The 28,000-nt window shown below is 41.9% G+C and overlaps 1 protein-coding gene and 1 non-coding gene across 3 annotated transcripts; both read right to left on the minus strand.

The window, feature by feature from the left end:
* Positions 1 to 1,311: 1,311 nt before the first annotated feature.
* Positions 1,312 to 26,237, minus strand: LOC110499425 (alpha-N-acetylgalactosaminide alpha-2,6-sialyltransferase 2). Of its 2 annotated transcripts, XM_021576564.3 has the most exons (9): positions 25,929 to 26,237; positions 24,487 to 24,847; positions 24,150 to 24,315; positions 15,531 to 15,690; positions 5,141 to 5,279; positions 3,010 to 3,113; positions 2,834 to 2,917; positions 2,216 to 2,315; positions 1,312 to 1,893 (listed from the first exon to the last, which is right to left on the minus strand). In XM_021576564.3, the coding sequence occupies exons 1-9, from the start codon at positions 26,030 to 26,032 to the stop codon at positions 1,681 to 1,683; spliced, it is 1,431 nt and encodes a 476-aa protein (XP_021432239.2). In that variant the 5' UTR covers positions 26,033 to 26,237; the 3' UTR covers positions 1,312 to 1,680. The 2 variants fall into 2 exon arrangements, with proteins under 2 accessions (XP_021432239.2, XP_090069206.1); XM_090213080.1 differs by lacking the exons at positions 1,312 to 1,893; positions 2,216 to 2,315; positions 2,834 to 2,917; positions 3,010 to 3,113; positions 5,141 to 5,279 and adding an exon at positions 11,223 to 14,923 and having other exon boundaries at positions 25,929 to 26,233.
* On the minus strand, positions 2,631 to 2,758 carry LOC118942477 (U6atac minor spliceosomal RNA). Its single transcript, XR_005038413.1, has one exon. It is a non-coding gene; the product is annotated as a U6atac minor spliceosomal RNA (small nuclear RNA).
* Positions 26,238 to 28,000: the final 1,763 nt, after the last annotated feature.

Genomic DNA, 28,000 nt, shown 5'->3' on the forward strand with positions numbered 1-28,000 from the left:
CCTTCCACAAGTCGCGCCAGGATAATCGCTCCTCCTCCAACTTTTTCTGATCATCTTGGAACAGAGGAGCCAGCCCAGGTTAGCCTAGAATCCTACCCTAGCCGCCCGCAGGATTTTTGTCCAAAAACATTCATTTAATAGGCTGTTTTGGTTATTTGGATCCCCGGTTTTGTTCTGTTTGCATTCATTCGTTCCAATTCGCGGTTGTGTCGGTATTCTAAGCCAAACTGCAGTTCAGTATTTTTGTTTGCAAAAATAACTAGGCTACTACTTTCAGCATTTTATTTGCATTATTTTGGTAAGACGGTTGTGTGTGCAACTGCATTCACATAGGTTGTTTGTAATAGGTGCATTTGCCAATCTATCTTGTAGCCTGTATGCATTACCAAAATGGCCTTGCTGTAGGGCGTTGTCCATTGTGCTGATACAGCGCAGCAGAGATAGGCTACAGATTTCAAAAGCACTCAATGATCTCTGAGTCTTGGCATTTGAACTTTGCTTATTGTCCCATCGCGCTCTTGCGACTCCTTGTGGCGGGCAGGGCGCCTGCAAGCTGACTTTAGTTGCCAGCTGGACGGTGTTTCCTCCGACACATTGGTGCGGCTGGCTTCCGGATTAAGCCAGCAGTGTGTCAAGAAGCAGTGTGGCTTGGCAGGTCGTGTTTCGGAGGACGCATGGCTCTCGACCTTTGCCTATCCTGAGTCCATAGGGAAGTGGCAGCGAAGGTCCAAGACTAACTACCATTTGGGGTAAAAAAAAATAAAAGATTGATCCAGCCATGTCTCAGTCAGGCAGATGGCAAAGCAATTCCCCGTAATCTCTTAGTTCGGATCAAAAGCAGGAGTTCATCAATTTTGTGATCGGACATTCGATAGTAGTAAGGCAGGCAGAGGGGGCCAGCTCACCTTCCATGTCCGGGTGTATTCTCACCTGTAGGCAGTGACCAGGTACGTTGTTAGTCAATTCCACAGGTAAAGAACGATGTTGTGGATCAGAAACACTTATACGATTTCTCCCTGATGCTTAGTAGTTCCAAACGACTGTATTTGTGTAAATATTTAGACCTCCGTACAAATAACATAGAAACAGTGCTTGTAACATAGAATCATGGCTTGTACCGTGGCAAGCCTCACGGCCACCATTTCCGAAAGACAAGACTTGGAAGACCATAGAGATAGGAAATGGGAACAAAACGTAGTGGCTTTGCCAGCTGCTTCATAATCACAGTGTTTCACACAATACAATAATAATCAGTGTGTCTTGAGTCCTTGTACCTCCAGTCTGGCGTCAGTCACTATTAACAATTATTTGAGTTTTATATTTTTAATTTTTTTTACAAGGATAGTGCACATTAATAATCAACGTTTCAGTGAAATTGCAGGTTTAGCCAGCCGGCTAATTTTCAACCACAGTCCCTGGGTTGACTATTATGAGTTTAATCCATAACATACAGCATGGAGTCTAGTGACCACCATCAACCCGAGATTCACAAACAGAACACTGGAAATCATGTATATTACAGAAAGGAACAATATATCAATTTGTTAACATTGTGTTAACCACACAACTAAATATGAACGTTATTGATCTTACATTTCCCCATTACAATTGTTCTTTAGGGTATTTTGTAACAGACACATTTTGATGTATCTTTGTCCACCTCTGCAGACAGACAGGGTTTTATGGTTGTTTTGTTTTGCCTGTCTTTCCCTCTGGGTCCTCCTGTCTCTGATAAAGCCAGATGATCTTGGTGTCATGTAGTTTCTTCCAGGTCTTAATCTCTAGGTTGTAGTCGTGATTAGAGTAGAAGATGACTTTGGTTTTAGAGTTCCTCTCAACATAGTAGTTGGGATATTTATCGTGGTCCTCTGTGATAAATCCATACGCATCCACCTGAGAGGGGAAAGAGGGAGAGAGAAGAGGATCTCCGATGACACCATGTGACCTATATGTAGACTGTAGCCCCCAAGTTCAATAAAGAGCTAATGTACCTAGTCATTTCTATGGTACACTACCCCATGTTGTGTGTCTTCTTAAATTAAATAAATGCCATTTAAGCAGACAACTTTATCCAAACGATTTGCAGCCATGCGTGCACACACTTTCGTATGGGTGGTTCCAACTGGAATCGAACCCACATAAGGCCATCAAATAATTCAATGGTGATCACATTAATGTCTCCTCCATTGTGTGTGTCCGTGGCGTACAGACTCACCATGTCACAGGTGTGCAGGGCCAGGAAGAGTGTGAATGCTCCGTTAGTAGGTCTGAATATAGACCACAATGAACTCTTCATCTCCTGGGACCACATGAACCTACAGATGAGGAGCACACGCGCACAGTTTCATTTCAGAAGTCACTTGGAAGCGACTCCTGCACTGCAAGCACTTAATGTGATCACAGGGTTCTACGTAGCTAGCTTGGCGCTATGACCTTGCTAAGCTAACTTGACTAGTAATTTCTATGGGAAATGCCCCATGTGTGTCTTCTTAAATATAAAATATGCCATTTAGCAGACAACTTTATCCAAAGCCATTTACAGTCATGTGTGCATACACTTTCAAATGTGTGGTTCCAGCTGGATTCGAACCCACAATTATCGCGTTGCAAATACTGTGCTCTACCAACTAAGCCAGAATGGACCACATTCAAGATGCCACGAAGTGCCTTAACCATATGTGTGTTGAAGGCCAGTAGACTAGGGCTTTTTCTATCCTTGTCAAGGGGAGTGCTAACCTTCTCTCCTGTCATACAACACCTATTGGACAACACGTTAGGACAAATATTAGCACCCACCAAATGATTATCATTATTATTAGACACTTTGTTATACCTTTTGCGGATGTATCTGAGAAAGTCAGGGTGAAGAACATAGAAGCGGGTCTCATCAAATTGTCCTGAGTAGGCCTTCCACGGCCTGCAGATAAGACAGCAGAGACAATACTGAGCAGTGTAGAGGGAGTGAGTGTGTGTGTGTGTGTGGGGGGGGCTTACACGTCACAGGCTTACTGTCTGTCCTTGTAGGGTCCTTTAGAGACTAGTGTCTTCCCAAATAGACCCTGTAGCCACTGGAAATCCCTCAGCCCCTCTGGAATCAGCACATACTTTATACCCTGCACAGAACAGAGACACTAAGCAGTCAGCAGAGTGTGTGTGTGTGTGTGTGTGTGTGTGTGAGAACACAATACCATCTGTCATGACTCTTACAGCCCACATGCAGTCTTTTATTATATTTTTAAATCATCACTTTGTCTAATAAATCACTGTTTATTTTTATATAACAAAAAAAAAACATGTATATGATTTAATTCCCTTTGCCTCCTTGGGCCACTGAATTGCTCAGTCCGGCTGTGTGGGCGTAGGTATACATATGTTTATATATTTACATACAGCCCTGATTGGAGCCCACCCCCTGCCTGCCATCTATTCAGGGCAGCATGGCATGATTATCTACAGGGCAGAGGCCCTAACCCGGAAACCAGACGCATCAATGTGTCAGAGGAAACACTGTTGAAATGACGACTAATGTCAGCTTGCAGGTGCCCGGCCCGCCACAAGGAGTCGTTAGAGCACGATGAGAGAAGGACATCCCGGACCGGCCAAACCTAATCCGGGTGAAGCTGGGCCAATTGTACGCCGCCTCATGGGTCTCCCGGTCACAGCCGGCTATGACACGCCTGGGATTGAACCCGGGCTGCAGTGCACTCATTGTTGAATTTGCGATTTCCAACTTGTTGTGTAATGTTCATGTACAGTGGCCGATGAGCACAGATGCATTTAATCTATAATTTCTCTTCATATGACAAGGATTAAAAGGATTTGCCAGCAGATTGCCGACTTGATGCATGATGTCTAGCTTGCTAGCTAAGATTTTGAAAGTATCAGACCAATCAAAGCTACAGTAGATAAAATGTGATTTTGATGTCATTTTATCTGTGGCCAATGACCTTGAGCCTTCTTGGATGGGCACTTCTAATGTAAGTCTAAGGCAGCACCAAAGGGGCTTGATTTTTCGAGCTCTACCCATAGATTTTGCGGTGACATAGTGTCCCCATGAGTGAGAGAACACTGAGCCAATCACGGCACAACTAGAAAACATTACCAACCCCTACACTACGTATTTTCCCCTGGCTGCCCCACCACCACAGAAAGCACTGAGCTAGGCTGAAATGCATGCATTTTGGAGCTGCCTTACTCAAGAAAGCAAAAAACAGACCATTTGCATGCAGCTTTATTAACAATGGTAATAGGTTTTTACATTGTTAGCAAACTGACATGTGACACGTATTCATTCCAAAATAACATGCAAAGGAGGCACCAAACAGGCTCTGCGCCACCTGCCCTGAATGACGCGTCAATTCAATCATTTATTTACAATTTATCAGAATACATTTTCCAGAAATATTTTTACTAGCTCCCGTTTATTGTCAAATTGAAATATCATAATTTTTCCATGTCACTATAATGCACTTTAGACTAAATCTCCATCAGAAAGTTTATTCGGGCGTCAATCCTCAAGAGAACGTAAAAAGAAATGTGAAGAAGCATGCAAACCATGAATAGCATGTCCTTTACTTATAATAGAAAAATAACTCGACATTTACTTCATGAATGGTTGCTGCTGATCGAAGCCAAATCAGATGACTGTCTTCCATCCGAACAATCTCTCTTGCTTTTGGGCGGGACCACTACCAGAACTAGGATATATGCAAATGAACGTTCAAGTCACTTTGTGACTTCATGCGGCGGGCCAAACACTCCGTGGCAGGTAGCCTAGCGGTTAAGAGTGTTGAGCCAGTAACTGAAAGGTCACTGGTTCGAATTCCCATGCCGTTCTACCCTTGAGCAAGGCAGTTAACCCCTAACAACAACCCCCCCCCCCCCCATTTCGGTTGAATCCATTCAGTTATGCAACTGACTAGGTATCCCATTTCCATCCCACTTGAAGAGGCTGAAATTTAAGGCTCTTACACAAAAAGGACATTTTCATAATTTCAGAGTGTTATTTCAAACTCATATAAATCATATAATCAATCATATAGATATCACCAAACTACCAGGACAATCTAGCTTTTTACTGCTCTGGGCCTTTAAACATTTTGCTGTGGTCTAGTACAACAGAAGGACTGTGGTAACCTACCTCGTCATGAGGTGCATTGTTGTAGCCATATTCATGGAATAGATAAGGAGACTCGGTGATGGCGTGGGCGGTGTGAATGTACACCGACGTTCTATTACCTACATCCTCCTCATAACCCTTGGTTACGGCACCATTCATCCTAACACAGAGACAGGAAATGGGACAGATACAGCAAGAGAGACAGGGACGGGTACAGAGACGAGGAAAGAGAGAGACAAAGTCATTCATCACTCTTCATGAGCAATCTCCATTACATTATCATGGTCACTGGTATGTACACTCGTTGAAAAAAGGGTGCTAAGTAGATCCATTTAGGGTTCTTCCATTTGTTCCCATATGAGAACCCTTTTTGGTGCTAGGTAGAACACTTTACAGAGGGTTCTACCTAGAACCCTTTATGAAGGGTTGTTTCTAGAACCCTCCATGAATGATTCTACCAGCCTTATTTGCATATTTTTTATGACAGTACATTTCATATATCGTAAGAGCTTTCTTTCAGGGCCTAGTTATATCCTAACACGGTGGTAGGAAACTCCTGGTTTACAGGCCACATCAGGACTGAAAGTCACATTTCAAAGCCTTGCAAAGTGATACATAATTCCTATTGAAACCCATGAGGCGGGGTTTCAATAGGGGATGTCCTTGTCTCATCGTGCTCTAACGACTCCTTGTGGCGGGCCGGGCACCTGCAAGCTGACAAATTTCTTGTTAACAAACTATACTTTTGACAAGTCGGTTAGGACATCTTCTTTGTGCATGACACAAGTAATTTCTCCAACAATTGTTTACAGACAGATTATTTCTGTGATAATGTTGCGTTAGGAGGTAGGTGAAGGAGGTAGGTGAAGGAGTCAGGCGCAGGAGAGCAGGTATGGCACAATCAAAAAGGCCAAACACCCTCGACAACAGAGAACCCGTACAAACCCACGGAGGAACAAACAAAGCTCCGACAATAACACACTCTTATTAAATCCGTGAAAACAAAAAATAGGGCATAACCTCACCGAGCTACATCACAATAAAATAATAATCCCGCACAAACCTAGGCAGGCAACAAGGTAAATATATAGACACAGAAATTAAGGCAAATGAAACCAGGTGTGAAAAGAACCAAAGACAAAACAAACAGAAAAGGAAAAAGGGATCGGTGATGGCTGGTAGACCAGCGACGCCGACCGCCGAGCGCCGCCCGGAGAGGGAGAGGAACCTTCGGTGGAAGTCGTGACAATTTCACTTATAATTCACAGTATCACAATTCCAGTAGGTCAGAAGTTTACATACACTATGTTGACTGTGCCTTTAAACAGCTTGGAAAATTCCAGAAAATGATGTAATGGCTTTAGAAGCTTCTGATAGGCTAATTGACATCCTTTGAGTCAATTGGAGGTGTATCTGTGGATGTATTTCAAGATCTACCTTCAAACTCAGTGCCGCTTTGCTTGACATCATGGGAAAATCAAAATAAATCAGCCAAGACCTCAGAAAAAAAATGGTAGACCAATTTTCAAACACCTGAAGGTACCACCTTCATCTGTACAAACAATAGTATGCAAGTATAAACACCATGGGACCACGCAGCCGTCATCCCGCTCAGGAAGGAGACGCGTTCTGTCTCCTAGAGATGAACGTACTTTGGTGCGAAAAGTGCAAATCAATCCCAGAACAACAGCAAAGGACCTTGTGAAGATGCTGGAGGAAACAGGTACGAAAGTATCTATATCCACAGTAAAACATGTCCTATATCGACATCACATGAAAGGCCGCGTTGGCCATGTTGTGGTGTTGCTTTGCTGCAGGAGGGACTGATGCACTTCACAAAATAGATGGCATCATGAGGAAAGGAAAATTATGTGGATATATTGAAGCAACATCTCAAGACATCAGTCAGGAAGTTAAAGCTTGGTCGCAAATGGGTCTTCCAAATGAACAATGACCCCAAGCATACTTCCAAAGTTGTGGCAAAATGGCTTAAGGACAACAAAGTCAAGGTATTGGAGTGGCCATCACAAAGCCCTGACCTCAATCCTATAGAAAATCTGTAGGCAGAACTGAAAAAGCGTGTGCGAGCAAGGAGGCCTACAAACCTGACTCAGTTACACCAGCTCTGTCAGGAGGAATGGGCCAAAATTACCCAACTTATTGTGGGAAGCTTGTGGAAGGCTACCTGAAACATTTGACCCAAGTTAAACAATTTAAAGGCAATGCTACCAAATACCAATTGAGTGTATGTAAACTTCTGAGCCACTGGGAATGTGATGAAAGAAATAAAAGTTGAAAGAAATAATTCTCTCTACTATTATTCTGACATTTCATATTCTTAAAATAAAGTGGTAATCCTAACTGACTGAAAACAGGGATTTTTTTACTAGGATTAAATGTCAGGAACTGTGAAAAACTGAGTTTAAATGTATTTGGCTAAGGTGTATGTAAACTTACGACTTCAACTGCATAAGCTCATAGTCAATTAGTCTATTCAGCCATTTGAACAGGACTTGAACAGGATCACAGACTTTAGCACACATCCTTTAATAACCCCTTCAAACACTACTGTGTGGTTGGGGTTTATTTATTCTTAATACATTGTGTCAGACTACAGTACATACAGAAATGAGGTGTCTCTCTCTCATTCTCTATGTGGGTTGCTGAATGAATCCCATTCCATGGAACCACACCTTAAGACAATATTGTACAACAAATATTAGATGTTGAAAAAGGTCTGTGACACACTGGAGGAGCCAATTATGATGCCAAAGACGTTGTCACAAACAGTACTGCAGAGATCATACATGTACATTGACTATCCTGTTGGTGTTACAATAATTCACCCTGCTTGGACTAAAACCTTACTGGGACAAACACCTCCAGTACAGTGCTGACCAAGAGTAAGGCAGCTTTACCTGGTAAGGTCAAAGGGACAGGGGTAATTCCATGGCAACGGAATTACGCTGAGACTCAGCCTTTCTCACTTTAAAAGGTATACCAACAAAAAAAACGATTAATCTCAAAATGTAACTATGCACGAGGACTACTTTTAACAATTACCACTGAACATTTGACAAAAACCCATTTACAGAAAGAAATGTGCAGATACAAAGTTTGGTAACTGAGGTAGATTTTACCGTGCTTCTGTTACCAAACTTTGCATTTGCACAGTTTTTGCAGTAACTGTTTTTTTTTTAAATTTAGTATGTAAATTGTTCAAAATAGTCATTGTGCATAAGTTGTATGGTTTGTTAACCTTTGAAATCCTTTTGTTGTTGTTGTTTGGAATACATTTTGAAGTGAAATAAGTCTCAGTCAATTCCACGTTAAACAGAATTATGCTATCTCACACAATCCTGATCCAGAACCAAAAATAGGTTCCAGCCGAAACAACGTTATGGTTGCTGCCGGTTTCAAGATCCATGCATCACGACCTTGATGGAGCTGCTGTGAAATTATTGTGTGTATCTAGCCTGATTTGCAATGCTGTCCGATGCGAAGTGTGCTGTGCATTAGCAGAGGTTCGGACTGAACTCTTCTGACACTTAATTATGAAAAATAAATCAAAGCCAAATAAGACAAAGTGATTGTTCGGATGGAAGACAGTGCAAAGACAGCCAGCCATAATGCACAATCTCTCTTGCTTTTGGGCGGGACCAGCACCAGAACTAGGAGGATATAAGCAAATAAACATTCATTGGTCTATTATAATCTGATTTTTAAATTTTATTTGTGACCGTTATTTAACTAGGCAAGTCAGTTAAGAACAAGTTCTTATTTACAATGACGGCCTACACCAGACAAACCCGGATAACGCTGGGCCAATTGTGCACCACCCTGCCACGGCTGGTTGTGATATAGCCTGGAATCGAACCAGGGTGTCTGTAGCAGTGCCTTAGACTGCTGCGCCACTCGGGAGCTCACTCAGATCGCCTTGTGACGCTATGTGGTGGGCCAAAAACTCTATCCCTGAAATTCTAGCCATTTTCTTTCTAAACAGCTCTTACACAAAAAGGGCATAATTATAATTTTAACAATTTCAGTTATTTTTTTTTACCTCATATCAATCATATAATCAATCAACCAAGGGGTGCACATTTTTCTCCCCCCCTAACACTACACATCTTATTCAAATGATCAAAGCTGGATGATTAGTTGATTACTTGAATCAGCTGTGTAGTGGTAGGGCAAAAAACGAAATGTGCAACCCTTGCAGTCCGTTTGGGAAACCCCACCCCATATAGGTACAAAAAAAAATTGAATTGTTTGCTCTATAACCTGTTAGTTCATATGCCGTGTGACCGTGATTTATAGGCCTAAGGCCGAGGCAATAAAAAGTCACAGTAGCAGAATAAATTCAACCACACCTTTATTTCATCACAAAACCGGAGAGCCACTTCTGTCTGGTGAAGTCCACAAAGCATATTGCATGTAACAAACTGTTAAATGACCTACAGCATGGTCAAGCAAGTTAATGTTTTCAACATTTTTGGACTACTAAACAACTATTGATTTAGAACCACGGAGGTATTGTCACACCCTGACCATAGTTTACTTTGTATGTTTCTATGTTTTGGTTGGTCAGGGTGTGATCTGAGTGGGCATTCTATGTTACATGTCTAGTTTGTCCAGTTCTATGTTCGGCCTGATATGGTTCTCAATCAGAGGCAGGTGTTCGTCATTGTCTCTGATTGGGAACCATATTTAGGTAGCCTGGGTTTCACTGTGTGTTGGTGGGTGATTGTTCCTGTCTATGTGTTTTCACCAGATAGGCTGTTTAGGTTTTCGTTACGTTTATTGTTTTTGTAGTGTTTGTGTTTAGTGTGTTTTTTTCATTAAACATGAATCGCAATCGACACGCTGCATTTTGGTTCGATCCTTGTTCTACCTCTTCATCAGAGGAGGAGATAGAAGAAAACCGTTACAGGTATCACAAAGAAAACGGGAGCTGCCTCCACTATTCCAGCACCATTTCAACATTTCATCATTCTCAAATCACGTATGCCAAGTCTAATACAGTGACAACTAAAATATACCAAAAAACAATTTAATCCAATCAATGTAAACTAAATATGTGGCTGTCCGTGGCTCTCTTTTGTGGGTGGGTGCGTTCGTTTCGTGCAAGTAGAAACAACATGTTGACTCACCCTACTTGTAGAGAAACGCAAGTGCCATCCTCCTCTCTATCATGTTGATGAAATGGTCTATGACTATCATACAGTACACGCTTTTCTTTTTTGTTGTCCTAAACTACCTGACTAAAATGCTTGCTCGCTAGCCTGTCTTCCTTTCATGAGCAATGTTTGATAGTTAACATTAGCTTTCTACATTGAGCTACATATTGAACTTCCATCCTCTCAGGCCAGGGGCACCATTGGTTGGATCAGAATCTCTGTTATAATCATCGGCCAGTACAGAGAATGAAGCAAAAGTCCAAATCCCCATCTCCATCCATGGCTCATTTAGGAAAAGGCCATTTTAGCTAGCTCGCTAGCCACCGGAAGACAACAATACAACGAGATGTAACAATTTAAAGTTGTTTATGTCAATGGTGTATTGCGCTCGATGTGATTTAATTGGTGTGAAGCCAAATCCAAACTGGCTTCCCTTGACACTTTTTGTTGGTGCACCAGGACCAATCACAGCGAGTTCACTCAGTTTAGCTCAAAGCTGATTGGCTATTATTTTATAGTTTTTTTAATCAAAAGGAGGCCAAATGCTCGCTGGCTTCTCTTGAATTCAAGCTACAGGTGGTAACAATGTCATACTCTTTTGGACTAGACATCATCAGATAGATGGCCTACACATACAGAGACAGAGGGGCACTGTTTAGCACACTTGGATGCTTTCTCCGGTGAGATACATTGAAAGAAAATTATGAAACACAGAGAGACGAAGTATACATAATTGTCTTTTTGACATTTTTTTGTGAAGCCTGGTTTCCCTTGGCATCCATTAATACAAAGTGCCTTCGGAAAGTAGACCTCTTTACTTTTTCCAAATTGTTTTAGGTTACAGCCTTATTCTAAAATGTATTAAATCATTTTATTTTCTCATCAATCAACACACAATACCTCATAATGACAAAGCAAAAACAGTGTTTTAGACATTTTTGCTAATTTATTAAAAATAAAAAACAGTGTGAGACTTATTTCTGGAGAGATTAATTTTTAAAATTAGAAGCTCAAACTGTTTGGTGATAGACCTGGAAAGTGTGACAGAACTTTGCAGGCTATCTCTGCAGTAGATTGCAACTCCACCCCCTTTGGCAGTTCTATCTTGACGGAAAATGTTGTAGTTGGGGATGGAAATCTCAGAATTTTTGGTGGCCTTCCTAAGCCAGGATTCAGACACGGCAAGTACATCAGGGTTGGCAGAGTGTGCTAAAGCAGTGAGTAAAACAAACTTAGGGAGGAGGCTTCTGATGTTAACATGCATGAAAGCAAGGCTTTTACGGTTACAGTCAACAAATGAGAGTGCCTGGGGACACACAGGGCCTGGGTTAACCTCTACATCACCCAAGGAACAGAGGAGGAGTAGGAGGGTATGGCTAAAGTCTATCAAAACTGGCCATGTAGTGCGTTAGGGAGAGAGAATAAATGGCGCAGATTTATGGGCGTGGAAGAATAGATTCAGGGCATGATGTACAGACAGGCATGAATGTTGAAATATATTTTTATGAGGAAATGTGCGAGAATTGAAGGTGCCAATAAACGATATCGTCATAAGAATCTTTTACCGTCATATATAAAATATCTACCCCTCCCTCGACGGGGATCGATCAACCTCACGTTTTTTCTGCGTGAGCCCACCACCTATAACCCCTGCAAAGTCCAACCAGGTGAACCAGAAAGGAACACTACTGTGTGGTTGGGGTTTATTTACTCTTAATACATCGTGTCAGAGTAGAGTACATACAGAAATGAGGTGTCTCTCTCAATTTCACTGTGTGAGTTGAATAAGTCCCATTCCATGAAACCACACCTTAAGACAATATTGTACAACAAATATTAGATGTTGAAAAAGTCTGCGACACACTGGAGGAGCCAATTATGATGCCAAAGACGTTGTCACAAACAGTACTGCAGAGATCATACATGTACATTGACTATCCTGTTGGTGTTATAATAATTCACCCTGCTTGGACTAAAACCTTACTGGGACAAACACCTCCAGTACAGTGCTGGCCAAGCTTTTCCTGGAAAGCTCAAAGGTAATGGTTCAATTCCATGGTAACGGAATTACGCTGAGACTGATTTTTCAGTTTAAAATGTACAATGCCTTCAGAAAATATTCATACCCCTTGACTTATTCCACATTTTGTTGTGTTATAGCATGATTTCAAAATGGATTCAATTGATTTTCTTATCAACCATTTACACACTATACCCCATAATGACAATGTGAAAACATGAAAATTAAATGCAGAAATATCTAATTTACATAAGTATTCACACCCCTGAGTCAATACTTTGTAGAAGCACCTTTGGCAGCGATTACAGCTGTGAGTCTTCCTGGGTAAGTCTCTAAGAGCTTTCCACACCTGGATTGTGCAACATTTGCCCATTATTCTTTTCTAAATTATTCAAGCTCTGTCAGATTGGTTGTTGATCATCACTGTCTTCTTGGTAAACAACTCCAGTGTAGATTTGGACTTGTGTTTTAGGTTATTGTCCTGCTGAAAGGTGAATTCATCTCCCAGTATCTGGGGTAAAGCCGACTGAATCAGGTTTTCCTCTAGGATTTTGCCTGTGCTTAGCTTCCGTCTCTATTTTTTTATCCTGAAAAACTCTCAAGTCGTATACCAATAACATGATGCAGCCACCACTATGCTTGAAAATATGGAGAGTGGTACTCAGTAATGTGTTGTATTGGATTTTCCCCCAGCATAACACTTTGTATTTAGGACAAAAAGTTAATTGCTTTGCAACATCTGTTGCAGTATTATTTTAGTGGCTTATTGCAAACAGGATGCATGTTTTGGAATATTTTTATTCTGTACAGGCTTCATTCTTTTTACTCTGTCAAATATGTTATTTTTGTGGAGTAACTACAATGTTGTTGATCCATACTTCGTTTTCTCCTATCACAGCCATTAAACTCTGTAACTGTTGTCAAGTCACCATTGGTCTCATGGGGAAATCCCTGAGGATTTTTATTCCTCCTCAGCAACTGAGTTAGGAAGGACACCTGTATCTGTGTAGTGACTGGGTGTATTGATACACCATCCAAAGTGTAATTAATAAGTTCACCATGTTCAAAGGGATATTCAATGTCTGCTACCAATAGGTGCCCTTCTTTGCAAGGCATTGGAAAACCTACCTTGTCTTTGTGGATAAATCTGTGTTTGAAATTCACTGTTCGACTGAGGGACCTTACATATTATACTGTATGTGTGGGGTACAGAGACGAGATAGTCATTTAAAAAATCATGTTGACAACTAGTATTGCACACAGAGTGAGTCGATGCAACTTATGTGATTTGTTAAGCACATTTTTAATCCTGAACTTATTTAGGCTTGCCATAACAAAGGTTTTGACTCAAGACATTCCAGCTTTTCATTTTTTATTAATTTGTAAACATTTATAAAATATAAGGATAAACATTATGGAGTATTGTATGTACTGTAAAAAAAATCTCATTTTAATCCATTTTAAATTCAGGCCGTAACACAACAAAATGTGAAAAATTTCAATGTCAGGATCGGCAGGGGGAGTGGGCAGATTTTGTACCTTGGGCGGAGTACGCACAGAATTCCCTCCGCCATTCCTCTACTAACCTCAGTCCTTTCCAGTGCGTGTTGGGGTATCAGCAGGCCCTGGCACCTTGGTATCCAAGTCAGACCGAGGCTCCTGCGGTGGACGAGTGGTTTCGGCGTGCTGAGGAGTTCTGGAACGCTGCACACACTCGTCTCCAGCGTGCCGTGCGTCGGCACAAGGAGCAGGCCGACCGCCACCGCAGTGAAGCGCCTGTCTTCTCCCCTTGTGACCGGGTCTGGCTCTCCACCCATAACCTGCCCCTCAGCCTGTCCTGCCAGAAGCTGAGCCTGCGGTTTGTGGGGCCGTTTAAAGTCCTGAGGAGGGTTAATGAGGTAACGTACCGTCTAGAACTCCCTGTTGATTACCGCATTAACCTGACCTTTCATGTGTCTCTCCTCAGGCCAGTGGTGCCTGGTCCCCTCGCTGAGGCTGACCCAGTGAGGCCCCGCCTCCTCCTCTGGACATCGAGGGATGTCCGGCGTACTCTGTCCGAGAGGTCCGGGATTCAATGTGTCGGGGGGGGGGGGGGGGTCTCCAGTACCTCATCGACTGGGAGGGTTACGGCCCAGAGGAGCGGTGCTGGGTTTCTGCGGTGGACATCCTGGACGCTTCGCTGACCAGGGATTTTCACCAGGGGGGGTCTACGTCACCAGCTTTTTAGGCTTCACTGAACGAGATTCATTATCATCAACCCCGCACTGTCTTGTCTGATTACACACACCTGGTTCCCATTTCCCCTATTAGTATGTCATATATTTGTCCTCTGTTCCCTCTGTCTTTGTCGGTTATTGTTCCCATGTCCGTTGGTGGTGTGAGTACCTGTGCGTTGGTGCAGCTGTTATGCTGCGTGCTACATATATTATTACGGGTATCGTCCCGTGTCGTTCACCAAGGTTTACCCTCGCTCTTTTGTTTGGGTACAGCCCAGTGTTTTTGTATACGTGCTTGTTTTGGGTGTATTAAAAAAACCTTATTGTGTATTCCTGCGCCCGTCTCCAAATCCTTTATACCAGCGTGACAGTCAAGGAATGTGAATACTTTCTGAAGGCACAAACAAAAACCATTGATTTCAAAGTTGAACAGACTCTTCAACTCTATGCACAAGGAATGCTTTTAACAATTTCAAATGAACATTTGAACAGACTCTTCAACTCTATGCACAAGGAATGCTTTTAACAACTTCAAATGAACATTTGAACAAAAACACATTTACACGAAGAACTGTGCAGATACAACTTTTGGTATCAGAATAAAACTGAGGGAGATTTTGCACAGTTTTTTCAGTAAATTATTCTTTATTTACTGTGTAAATTGGTCAAAGCAGTCATTGTGCATAGAGTTGTATGGTTTGTTAAATCAATAGCTTTTTTTTGGCATACATTTTAAAGTGAAAAATCAGACACTCATAATTCCATTACCATGGAATTGACCACAGGTTAAACTCATAGGAATCTGTCTCACACATTCCGGAACCAGAACCAAATATAGGTTCCAGCTGAAACATTATTGAAAAATCGACTTTGGTCTCTATGGGACTCCCTGCCTTAATAAAGGTTCAATAAAATTGCCTGATCATTGTGATGCACAGATGCATGCAGTCATAGGAATATGCACAGGCGCGCACGCACACAAACACACACACACTGACCGGAACACGTAGTCATGGGCATCGATCTCCTTCCCCATCCGAGAGCCATTGAGTATTCCTCCGTTGGCCACCACAGCACAGCGAATACACTTGAGGTTCCCCCGCGGCAGGAGCAGGGCTTCTCTTGGCTTGGGGATCAGGTCCACCACTGCCTTGATCTCTGTAACCAACCACACACAGTATGTTTTACTTGTCTGTGTCTTTGGGATTCCACAAAGCAAAAGCATCACTTGACTTGGTACCAGTCAATGGTAGTATCAGGAAGTACTGTACTACTACACATTGTAACCACACAAAAACAGGCCAAGTAGACCTTTTTTTTAAAATATATTTTCGCAGTGAACTTCCTTCAGGAGATTCTAAATTGGTTTTGCTAATTCCTAAGTCCTCTCCACGCAAACTTTTTAAAAATGGTAATGACGGTCATATGCTGTAATATAAATAATGCTCCAAATAAATCAATCACCCCCCCCCCATCTTAAATGGTATCGACCGCCACTGTAATACACAAATAATCCCCCCCAAACAAGAAAAATAATTGAAGAAATCAATAAATTAAGAAATATCAGAACGATAAATTTCAATGTCTGAAGTCAGAATATAAATGTGTGGTGTATGTTGACAGTATGGACAATATATAAGTAGGAAAAAGGTATGTACAGCAATAGATACATAGGAATCAGCTATGTACAGAATTGTATTTATTTAAATTTCTTTATTTAACCTTTATTTAACCAGGAAAGGCTCAATGAGATTTTAAATCTCTTTTCAAGAGCGTCCTGGCCAAGATAGGCAGCACCAAGTCATTAGTAAAAACTAGTAATCTAGTAAAAACCATAGAATTCACAAGAGTATAACAAAATCATAAAACAGCACATTAAAATCATTGACAGGTCAAGGAATCAGCCTCAAAATACTTCATCAGTGATTTAAAAACACCAATCAGGACAAGTTCTTCCAGTTTAAAAGTATTTTGTAAGGTGTTCCAAGACGATGGCTCAGAGTACATAAAAGCCCTTTTACCAAATTCAGTTCAGACATTTGGAACAGTTAGCAGGATAAAGTCCAGCGAACGAAGAGAGTAACCACCACATTTCTGAACAATAAAAATGCCCAGATAAAATGGTAGTAAATCAAGAATACAGTATGTACAGCAGTAGTTATGTAGGGTTAACTATGTCCAGAATACAGTATGTACAGCAGTAGTTATGTAGGGTGAGCTATGTCCAGAATACAGTATGTACAGCAGTAGTTATGTAGGGTGAGCTATGTCCAGAATACAGTATGTACAGCAGTAGTTATGTAGGGTGAGCTATGTCCAGAATACAGTATGTACAGCAGTAGTTATGTAGGGTGAGCTATGTCCAGAATACAGTATGTACAGCAGTAGTTATGTAGGGTGAGCTATGTCCAGAATACAGTATGTACAGCAGTAGTTATGTAGGGTGAGCTATGTCCAGAATACAGTATGTACAGCAGTAGTTATGTAGGGTGAGCTATGTCCAGAATACAGTATGTACAGCAGTAGTTATGTAGGGCGAGCTATGTCCAGAATACAGTATGTACAGCAGTAGTTATGTAGGGTGAGCTATGTCCAGAATACAGTATGTACAGCAGTAGTTATGTAGGGCGAGCTATGTCCAGAATACAGTATGTACTGCAGTAGTTATGTAGGGTGAGCTATGTCCAGAATACAGTATGTACAGCAGTAGTTATGTACGGTGAGCTATGTCCAGAATACAGTATGTACAGCAGTAGTTATGTAGGGTGAGCTATGTCCAGAATACAGTATGTACAGCAGTAGTTATGTAGGGTGAGCTATGTCCAGAATACAGTATGTACAGCAGTAGTTATGTAGGGTGAGCTATGTCCAGAATACAGTATGTACAGCAGTAGTTATGTAGGGTGAGCTATGTCCAGAATACAGTATGTACAGCAGTAGTTATGTAGGGTGAGCTATGTCCAGAATACAGTATGTACAGCAGTAGTTATGTAGGGTGAGCTATGTCCAGAATACAGTATGTACAGCAGTAGTTATGTAGGGTGAGCTATGTCCAGAATACAGTATGTACAGCAGTAGTTATGTAGGGTGAGCTATGTCCAGAATACGGTATGTACAGCAGTAGTTATGTAGGGTGAGCTATGTCCAGAATACAGTATGTACAGCAGTAGTTATGTAGGATGAGCTATGTCCAGAATACAGTATGTACATCAGTAGTTATGTACGGTGAGCTATGTCCAGAATACAGTATGTACAGCAGTAGTTATGTAGGGTGAGCTATGTCCAGAATACAGTATGTACAGCAGTAGTTATGTAGGGTGAGCTATGTCCAGAATACAGTATGTACAGCAGTAGTTATGTAGGGTGAGCTATGTCCAGAATACAGTATGTACAGCAGTAGTTATGTAGGGTGAGCTATGTCCAGAATACAGTATGTACAGCAGTAGTTATGTAGGGTGAGCTATGTCCAGAATACAGTATGTACAGCAGTAGTTATGTAGGGTGAGCTATGTCCAGAATACGGTATGTACAGCAGTAGTTATGTAGGGTGAGCTATGTCCAGAATACAGTATGTACAGCAGTAGTTATGTAGGATGAGCTATGTCCAGAATACAGTATGTACATCAGTAGTTATGTACGGTGAGCTATGTCCAGAATACAGTATGTACAGCAGTAGTTATGTAGGGTGAGCTATGTCCAGAATACAGTATGTACAGCAGTAGTTATGTAGGGTGAGCTATGTCCAGAATACAGTATGTACAGCAGTAGTTATGTACGGTGAGCTATGTCCAGAATACAGTATGTACAGCAGTAGTTATGTAGGGTGAGCTATGTCCAGAATACAGTAGGTACAGCAGTAGTTATGTAGGGTGAGCTATGTCCAGAATACAGTATGTACAGCAGTAGTTATGTAGGGTGAGCTATGTCCAGAATACAGTATGTACAGCAGTAGTTATGTAGGGTGAGCTATGTCCAGAATACAGTATGTACAGCAGTAGTTATGTAGGGTGAGCTATGTCCAGAATACAGTATGTACAGCAGTAGTTATGTAGGGTGAGCTATGTCCAGAATACAGTATGTACAGCAGTAGTTATGTAGGGTGAGCTATGTCCAGAATACAGTATGTACAGCAGTAGTTATGTAGGGTGAGCTATGTCCAGAATACAGTATGTACAGCAGTAGTTATGTAGGGTGAGCTATGTCCAGAATACAGTATGTACAGCAGTAGTTATGTAGGGTGAGCTATGTCCAGAATACAGTATGTACAGCAGTAGTTATGTAGGGTGAGCTATGTCCAGAATACGGTATGTACAGCAGTAGTTATGTAGGGTGAGCTATGTCCAGAATACAGTATGTACAGCAGTAGTTATGTAGGATGAGCTATGTCCAGAATACAGTATGTACATCAGTAGTTATGTACGGTGAGCTATGTCCAGAATACAGTATGTACAGCAGTAGTTATGTAGGGTGAGCTATGTCCAGAATACAGTATGTACAGCAGTAGTTATGTAGGGTGAGCTATGTCCAGAATACAGTATGTACAGCAGTAGTTATGTAGGGTGAGCTATGTCCAGAATACAGTATGTACAGCAGTAGTTATGTAGGGTGAGCTATGTCCAGAATACAGTATGTACAGCAGTAGTTATGTAGGGTGAGCTATGTCCAGAATACAGTATGTACAGCAGTAGTTATGTAGGGTGAGCTATGTCCAGAATACAGTATGTACAGCAGTAGTTATGTAGGGTGAGCTATGTCCAGAATACAGTATGTACTGCAGTAGTTATGTAGGGTGAGCTATGTCCAGAATACAGTATGTACAGCAGTAGTTATGTAGGGTGAGCTATGTCCAGAATACAGTATGTACAGCAGTAGTTATGTAGGGTGAGCTATGTCCAGAATACAGTATGTACAGCAGTAGTTATGTAGGGTGAGCTATGTCCAGAATACAGTATGTACAGCAGTAGTTATGTAGGGTGAGCTATGTCCAGAATACAGTATGTACAGCAGTAGTTATGTAGGGTGAGCTATGTCCAGAATACAGTATGTACAGCAGTAGTTATGTAGGGTGAGCTATGTCCAGAATACAGTATGTACAGCAGTAGTTATGTAGGGTGAGCTATGTCCAGAATACAGTATGTACAGCAGTAGTTATGTAGGGTGAGCTATGTCCAGAATACAGTATGTACAGCAGTAGTTATGTAGGGTGAGCTATGTCCAGAATACAGTATGTACAGCAGTAGTTATGTAGGGTGAGCTATGTCCAGAATACAGTATGTACAGCAGTAGTTATGTAGGGTGAGCTATGTCCAGAATACGGTATGTACAGCAGTAGTTATGTAGGGTGAGCTATGTCCAGAATACAGTATGTACAGCAGTAGTTATGTAGGGTGAGCTATGTCCAGAATACGGTATGTACAGCAGTAGTTATGTAGGGTGAGCTATGTCCAGAATACAGTATGTACAGCAGTAGTTATGTAGGGTGAGCTATGTCCAGAATACGGTATGTACAGCAGTAGTTATGTAGGGTGAGCTATGTCCAGAATACAGTATGTACATATAAAGTGTGCAATCAAAAATCTTAATTTCTCAGAGATCAAATTACATCTCAACAGAATAATGCTTCTAACTAATAATTCTAACTACATAAATTATTTAAAAACAATAAAGATTATACAAACATTTTTAGTGACCAGTGTTCAATGACTCAATGTACATAGGGCAGCAGTCTCTAAGGTTCAGGGTAGAGTAGCGGGTGATAGCCGGCTAGTGACTGTCACGGCTGGCTGAAGGACTGGACCAAGATGCAGCATCGTAAGCGTACATTTCCTCGTTATTCAAAAAATGACGCCGACAAAATGAAGAACAAAAACCCAACCGTGAAGCTTTGGGCTATGTGCCCTGAACGAAGAAAAGTTAACTTCCCACAAAACAGGTGGGGGGAAAGTATGGTTCTCAATCAGAGACAACGATAGACAGCTGCCTCTGATTGAGAACCACACCCGGCCAAACACCTAGAAATAGAAAATCATAGAACATAGAACATAGACGGCCCACCCAAATCACACCCTGACCAAACCACAATAGAGACATAAAACGTTCTCTACGGTCAGGGCTTGACAGTACCCCCTAACCCCCTAAAGGTGCGGACTCCGGCTGCAAAATCTGAACCTACAGGAGAGGGTCTGGGTGGACATTTCTCCACAGTGGCGGCTCTGGCGAGGGACGTAACCCCGCTCCACCTCTGGCTCGGCCCACTTAGGTGGCGCCTCTAGAGCAGGGACCCTCGCCGCCGACCCCAGAGCGGGGACCCTCGCCGCCGACCCCGGACTGGGGACCCTCGTAGCGGGCCCCGGACAGGAGGGAGACTCTGGCAGCTCCGGACAGGAGGGAGACTGGCAGCTCCGGACAGGAGGGAGACTCTGGCAGCTCCGGAAAGGAGGGAGACTCTGGCAGCTCCGGACAGGAGGGAGACTCTGGCAGCTCCAGACAGGAGGCAGGCACAGGACTCACCGGGCTGGGGAGACACACAGGAGACCTGGCTCTGGGAGCAGGCACAGGACTCACGGGGTGGGGAGACATCCAGGAGGCCTCTTCCTTGGCCGAGGCACCGGATACACTGGGCCGTGGAGGCGCACGGGTGGTCTCGAGCGCAGAGCTGGCCCCACCCGTTCTGGCTGGATGCCAGCTTCCACCCGGCAAATGCGGGACGCTGGCACCGAGCACACCGGCCTGTGAATGCTCCGCCTCGACACCGTGAGCATCACCCCATAGCAAGGGGCCTGACCAGTCCCATGCTCTCCACGGTAAGCACAGGGAGTTGGCTCAGGTCTGCTTCCTGACTCTGCCACACTCCTTGCCTCTTGGGCTTCCTTGCCAGCCGTGTTCCCACATACCGCTGGTTCCTTTCTCCGGCTGCCTCTGCTCTCCTAGCTGCCTCCACCTGTTCCCATGGAAGGCGATCCCTTCCCGCCAGGATCTCCTCCCATGTGTAGACTCCCTTGCCGTCCAGAACGTCCTCCCATGTCCAGGAGTCCACCTTACCATGCTGCTTGGTCCGATGATGGTGGGAAGTTCTGTCACGGCTGGCTGAAGGACTGGACCAAGGTGCAACATGGTAGGCGTACATTTCCTCGTTATTCAAAAAATGATTTCCACCATACGAGGCCGAACACAAAAACCAACACAGAAAAACCAAACAGACTGCCCACCCCAACTCACGCCCTGACCATACTAAAACAAAGAATAAAACAACAGAACTATGGTCAGAACGTGACAATGGTGCTATAGAGAACCAATAACAAAAAGGTTCTATATAGCACCAAAAAGGGTTCCACTATGGTTTCAACCATTGACTGTAAAAGAAAATGGAGCCATTGATGACATCACCCCATTGTTTCCTATGTGAAGTCTGTGGCACATTTGTAGATCAGGAAGTGTGAAGTGTCGTTTCAGCGTGTTGCCATCTTGCTTCCGAGATGAGTTTTTGTAAACATTGCATGCGCAGTTTGAGCTACTCTAGGAAGTGACTTTGCAGGCTAGAACAGTGTTTCATTAGCTCATTGAGTATCTCAAGTTGAAAGCCATTAGCAACGAAATGATCGTTATAACTTCTTCTGTGTGTGATTTAAAAATAACCATCTCAAGGACATGGTGTAATAGAAGTAATTATCGGTACCATGATTGTCCTCAAAACATTTTTTATTTATACAGTGATTGACCACGAAGTTTGCTATTTTCTCATTCACTATAATGGGGGATCCGGTTTTCTGAAAACAATGCCTGCACTAGACACAGGAACTTGAAATCCTCAATGAGCGGGGACAGTCGTTCTCCACTGGTTACAACCATTTTTGGTTCTTTATTGAACCTTTTGAATAACTTTTAACTTAATAACTTTTTTAATGATTGTAATTAGCTGTATTACATTGTTAAAATTCCAAAGGTGTTACTATTGTGTTAATTCCCAAGTTGAATCCGGTGTATATCTCTGGAACAGCTGGGGGTCCCTGAGGAGAGAATTGAGTATCACTGATTTTTTTTTTAGTAACCTAACGTAGCAGCCATAAAAGAAACGCCTGAAGCTAGATCTTTTACAGACTGGTCTTGATAGGAGGAAAAACAACTGTCGGGGGAGGTTCTCTTCTGCACTGTTCAACCAATCCAGTAAATGTGGAGGAGGAGTTAAGATGGAGCGGCACCTTGTTAACGTCCAAAAGCCGAAGTCTGGTCACAGGCTCTCTTTCCATTTTTGCTGAAAACCGGAACATCAGGTTGTTGGGGATTTGTAAGAGGCTACTGATTTAGTAAACAGTTCTCAATTGACACAAGGCCTTACGTGAGTCTTTCAATAGATACTGTTATTGGGCCTAATTATATTTAAGATACATTGACATAACAGAACAAATTAGATCAACTGGGATGACACTCTCGCTTGTCACGCTATCAAAAAAGAGCAAACCCCGCCCCAAAATATTTGAATGAGTGGGCGCACCTACATTTTAATTATCACTAAAAGATGAAATAACCCTTTTCTGAATTGTAAAGAACCACTGAAGAGCTCTAAGGGTTCTTTGAGTCATTATGGTTCCATATAGAACCAACGAATTGACACTCTCCTCAATCACTTATCACTGAGGAGAGAGGATGGAGGAGTTGAGCAGAGGACAGTCTTTTGGCCAAATGAGAGTCTCCCAATAAGCCTCCATTTGCGTATACCTTGGTTTGAGAAAACAACTGCTAATTGAATGATTGATTCATTGTTCTCATTGACATTTCCTTTAAATCCTGTCTTTTCTAAGTTTGAAAGTACAGCTAAGAGGGAAGTTTGCCATGTAGCTGTGGTCTAACGTTGTAAATTGCTGACTTCATTTTCAGATCATTTAAAAAATAAAAATACATGTAATATTGAGAAGTAAAATGACTGTTTAGTTAGTGCTTTCCTCAACCATGCACCAGAATCTGTGTTTTGTTTTGCTTGATTAAATCATTGCGTTACCTTTGTCCTCCTTTTTGGCCAGTCTCAAAATAAAACCTCAGTAATTCAATTTGCATTGACTCTTGTGAAGTTGATGCATGTCTGGGAATTCATTATTCTGCCAGTCAAACCCAAACTAAGAACCTGTTTGTAATGCGTGTTTGTTCCTAATGCTCTAATTTAAACCTGGGGTAGCTGAGTATGGCAGTGAGACACAAATTCCACTTGCTTTCTCATTTCTCTTGCTGTTTCTTGATTTATGCCATGTTCCTGATATTGCACACCCTTAGCCAATGTAGACCCGCCCTCTTTAATCGTGTATTACTGTGTACTAAAGGATGAAAGTTTGTCATTGTGTCAAAAGTCTACATGGCTGAAGAGGGAGTTGGCCATACGAGCTGCGCTGCCTGCCAAGGATTTTTAAAATTGTTTTAATTGAACCTTTATTTAACTAGGCAAGTCAGTTAAGAACAAATTCTTATTTACAATGATGGTCTACCACGGCCAAACCCTAACGACGCTGGTCAATTGTGCACTGCCCTATGGGACTCCCAATCACGGCCGGTTGTGGTACAGCCTGGATAGCCATACTCCTGGAAACACACACACATGCGTGCGCATGCTCACACTCACACTCACACACCTGTGTAGTTTGTGTATTCCATGAAGCCAAAGGGGTTATTGAAGTGAGCTAGCCTGTTCCACTCTGGCACGTTGAGTAGTTCACCGTGGAGGTACAACTGGACGTCTGGTATAAAGGCCTGCTTGAAGCCTGGGTCCTTGGAGTTCCGCAGAGAATGGGGACAGGCCTGGCACACACAAACATACACACCACACACACACACACACACGCACGCACGCACGTACGCACGCACGCACGCGCACACACACACACACACACACACACATAGAGTTTATTTGGGATGTTTGTTAATATTTGCAAATCCTTAACCAGTGACTGTCTAAAAACATAGGCTTACCGTCTGTCTCGGTTGCTTGTCCCGGATGTAAACATCCTCAAAATCCCAGTCGGGATATTGCTCGAAGTCCTTTTTTTGCAGGGGGAGCATAGGGGTCTCCTTGTGTGTAGACCCGGGTCCACCTGTTAATCCATTTGTCTGTTTTACGGTCTGTTTTAAAGTTGTTGGGTCAGTCGTCACGGAATTACTTTTTTCTTTGGTTGTGATTGCTGTGAAGTTACCAGCTGCAGTTTTCCCAGTTATATTAATATTTAAGTCCACATTGGAGGCATAGTGGAAGTTTTTCAACCATGCGGGCAAGCTCCACCTTTTAGATGTGTCATAGACAGCCACAATGTTTCCATCACCGTAGAAACGGATCCTGGACCCAAGAATGATAGATATACACAATGTGTGTTAATGGATTATTTAAATATGTCCTTAATAACTTTTGATTGATTGATTTGAGAGTGGTAAAAAAGCCTATACTTCATGAATGTGCCAAAAACATCTGTTGTATTTTTACTATAGGAGATGCCGTCCCATAGGAAGTAGCTGTAGTTTTAGAAAATGGCTGAATAAAAAAAGGATAGATGACATCATAGGGGGTTTTCTGATCTTTTTTTAATACATAACATCTTGTTCTTTTTACTCTCACTTATACAGACACCTATACATCCAGCACCATACCAGTGTCTGTATAAGTGTGGGGGAAAAAACAAGGATGTTCTGCATTAAAAAAAGATAAGAAAACCCCATATGATGTCATCTATCATTTTTAATATGATGTCAAAAAGTGGTGAAGTGTCCCTTTTAACTGGCCAATTTCAACAAGTTACAGACTATGAAGCAAAGCCTAACTTCCACTGAAGTGTAATTTTCACTTAGTTATGCATTGATAAAAAAATGTTTTACTTAAGTGGAATCTAGGATTTGACCCTATAGGATTCAGACACACAATAATTACAAACAAAAAAACAGCACTTCAGTGTTCTTTTATTTGTTTAAAAATATATATATATTTTCAGATAAAAACCAATTTCCCTTCCGCTTCACAATTCTACCACTTTTCAATAATCAGAGCTTTTGGAGCATTTTGATTAAAAGTGATTATTATCCGTTTCCATAAAAACATTACATCACTGTCTTTATTACTATGTAAGTAGGTATAAATGTAATTACAGTGTAAGACTGAATAGTGTGTGAATAACTACATGTAATTACACGGTAATAACTGCACTGTAATGTAAACTGTTTTCTTAACTTGTATTTGGGTCAAATACCTACAATGGGCACCAAATACAACAATTGCAACAAGAAAAAATATATTTTGGAGTTTCAGTTTTTTATTCTTGTTGTGAATGTTCCCCACAGTTTAAAAAAAAATACTAAAGGCTGAATACCGTGCTTTGACTAACTCAACAAGTCAAATATGTTGCCATTTGTTGGTGCAGAATACATACCCGATGCTGTCTTCAGAGATGTGTCCATACAGAAGCACATAGATCAGTGCGCACATGACAACCACCAGCGCCAAGGGCATAACTCTCCGTAGTCGAGCTGTCATTTCCAAGAGAGAGAAAGAGGATCTACCTAGGTACACTGAAAACGGACTATAGCAATATAATGAAAGAAGTATTTGGTCGTGGTGGGATGCGCTGAACTGTTTTGCGCTGAACTGTTTTGCCTCTCTCTTGCCCCCTTGGCCACTTGCCAGGTTTCACGTGTGCGCCAGTCATGGGCCATGGTGCGTAACGACGCATCAAGTGGCCAGAAAATAGGTTGGTTGAAAACCTTTGTAATTTTACCTCTCAAACACTACTGTACTTCCGAACCCCAAAATCTGTTCTCTAATTAAGCTTAGAGTAATCTTTTTAATCGTTAATAATAATGTTGCGCAGTATTTGAAAAGTTTATGGCTTTCAAAAGCAAAACATAACACATTACAAAAAGCTAAGCACAATATAATTAATACAGGCCCAGCAGACGGTTTGATTGGGATTAGGCTACTGTGTGACTAATTAACTAATAAACAGTGGTGGAAAAAGTACCCAATTGTCATACTTGAGTAAAAGTAAAGATACCTTAATAGAAAATGACTCAAGTAAAAGTGAAAGTCACCCAGTAAAATACAACTTGAGTAAAAGTATTTGGTTTTAAGTATACTTAAGTCTCAAAAGTAAATATAATTCCTAAAATATACTTAAGTATCAAAAGTACAAGTGCAAGTATAAATCATTTCTAATTCCTTATATTAAGCAAAGCAGACGGCCACATTTTATAGTTTTTTATTTACTTACAGACAGCCAGAGGGCACACTCCAACACTCAGACATAAGTAAGATGCTGGCACTAAAACCGCACTCAATGAACTGTATACCGCCATAACCAAACAGGAAAACTCTCATCCAGAGGCGACGGTCCTAGTGGCCGGGGACTTTAATGCAGGGAAACTTAAATCAGTTTTACCTCATTTCTATCAGCATGTTAAATGTGCAACCAGAGGAAAAACAATTCTAGACCACCTTTACCCCACACACAGAGACGCGTACAAAGCTCTCCCTCGCCCTCCATTTATATCTGACCATAATTCTGTCTTCCTGATTCCTGCTTACAAGCAAAAAGGATACGCCCCTTTTTTCCAATTTTCGCCTAAAATGACATACCCAAATCTAACTGCCTGCAGGACCTGAAGCAAGGATGTGCATATTCTAGATTCCATTTGAAAGGAAACACTTTGAAGTTTGTGGAAATGTGAAATTAATGTAGGAGAATATAACACATTAGATCTGGTAAAAGATAATACTTAGAAAAAAACATGATTTTTTTTGTATATTTTTTGTACCATCATCTTTGAAATACAAGAGAAAGGCCATAATTATTCACAACATTCTTATTGGCAGACTCAACAGACTTGGTTTCTCAAATGACTGCCTCGCTTGGTTCACCAACTACTTCTCTGATAGAGTTCAGTATGTCAAATCGGAGGGCCTGTGGTTCGGACCTCTGGCAGTCTCTATGGGGGTGCCACAGGGTTCAATTCTCGGGCCGACTCTCTTCTGTATACATCAATGATGTCGCTCTTGCTGCTGGTGATTCTCTGATCCACCTCAACGCAGACGACACCATTCTGTATACTTCTGGCCCTTCTTTGGACACTGTGTTAACAAACCTCCAGATGAGCTTCAATGCCACACAACTCTCCTTCCGTGGCCTCCAACTGCTCTTAAATGCTAGTAAAACTAAATGCATGCTCTTCAACCAATTGCTGCCCGCAACTGCCAGCCCGTCCAGCATCACTACTCTGGACGGTTCTGACTTAGAATATGTGAACAACTACAAATACATAGGTGTCTGGTTAGACTGTAAACTCTCCTTCCAGACTCACATTAAACATCTCCAATCCAAAATGAAATCTAGAATTGGCTTCCTATTTCGCAACAAAGCATCCTTCACTCATGCAGCCAAACATACCCTCGTAAAACTGACCATCCTACCGATCCTCGACTTCAGCGATGTCATTTACAAAATAGCCT

Source organism: Oncorhynchus mykiss, chromosome 20 (assembly GCF_057628025.1).
Source record: "Oncorhynchus mykiss isolate SJ-2025 chromosome 20, ASM5762802v1, whole genome shotgun sequence".
In the NCBI taxonomy this organism is placed as follows: Eukaryota; Metazoa; Chordata; class Actinopteri; order Salmoniformes; family Salmonidae; genus Oncorhynchus; species Oncorhynchus mykiss.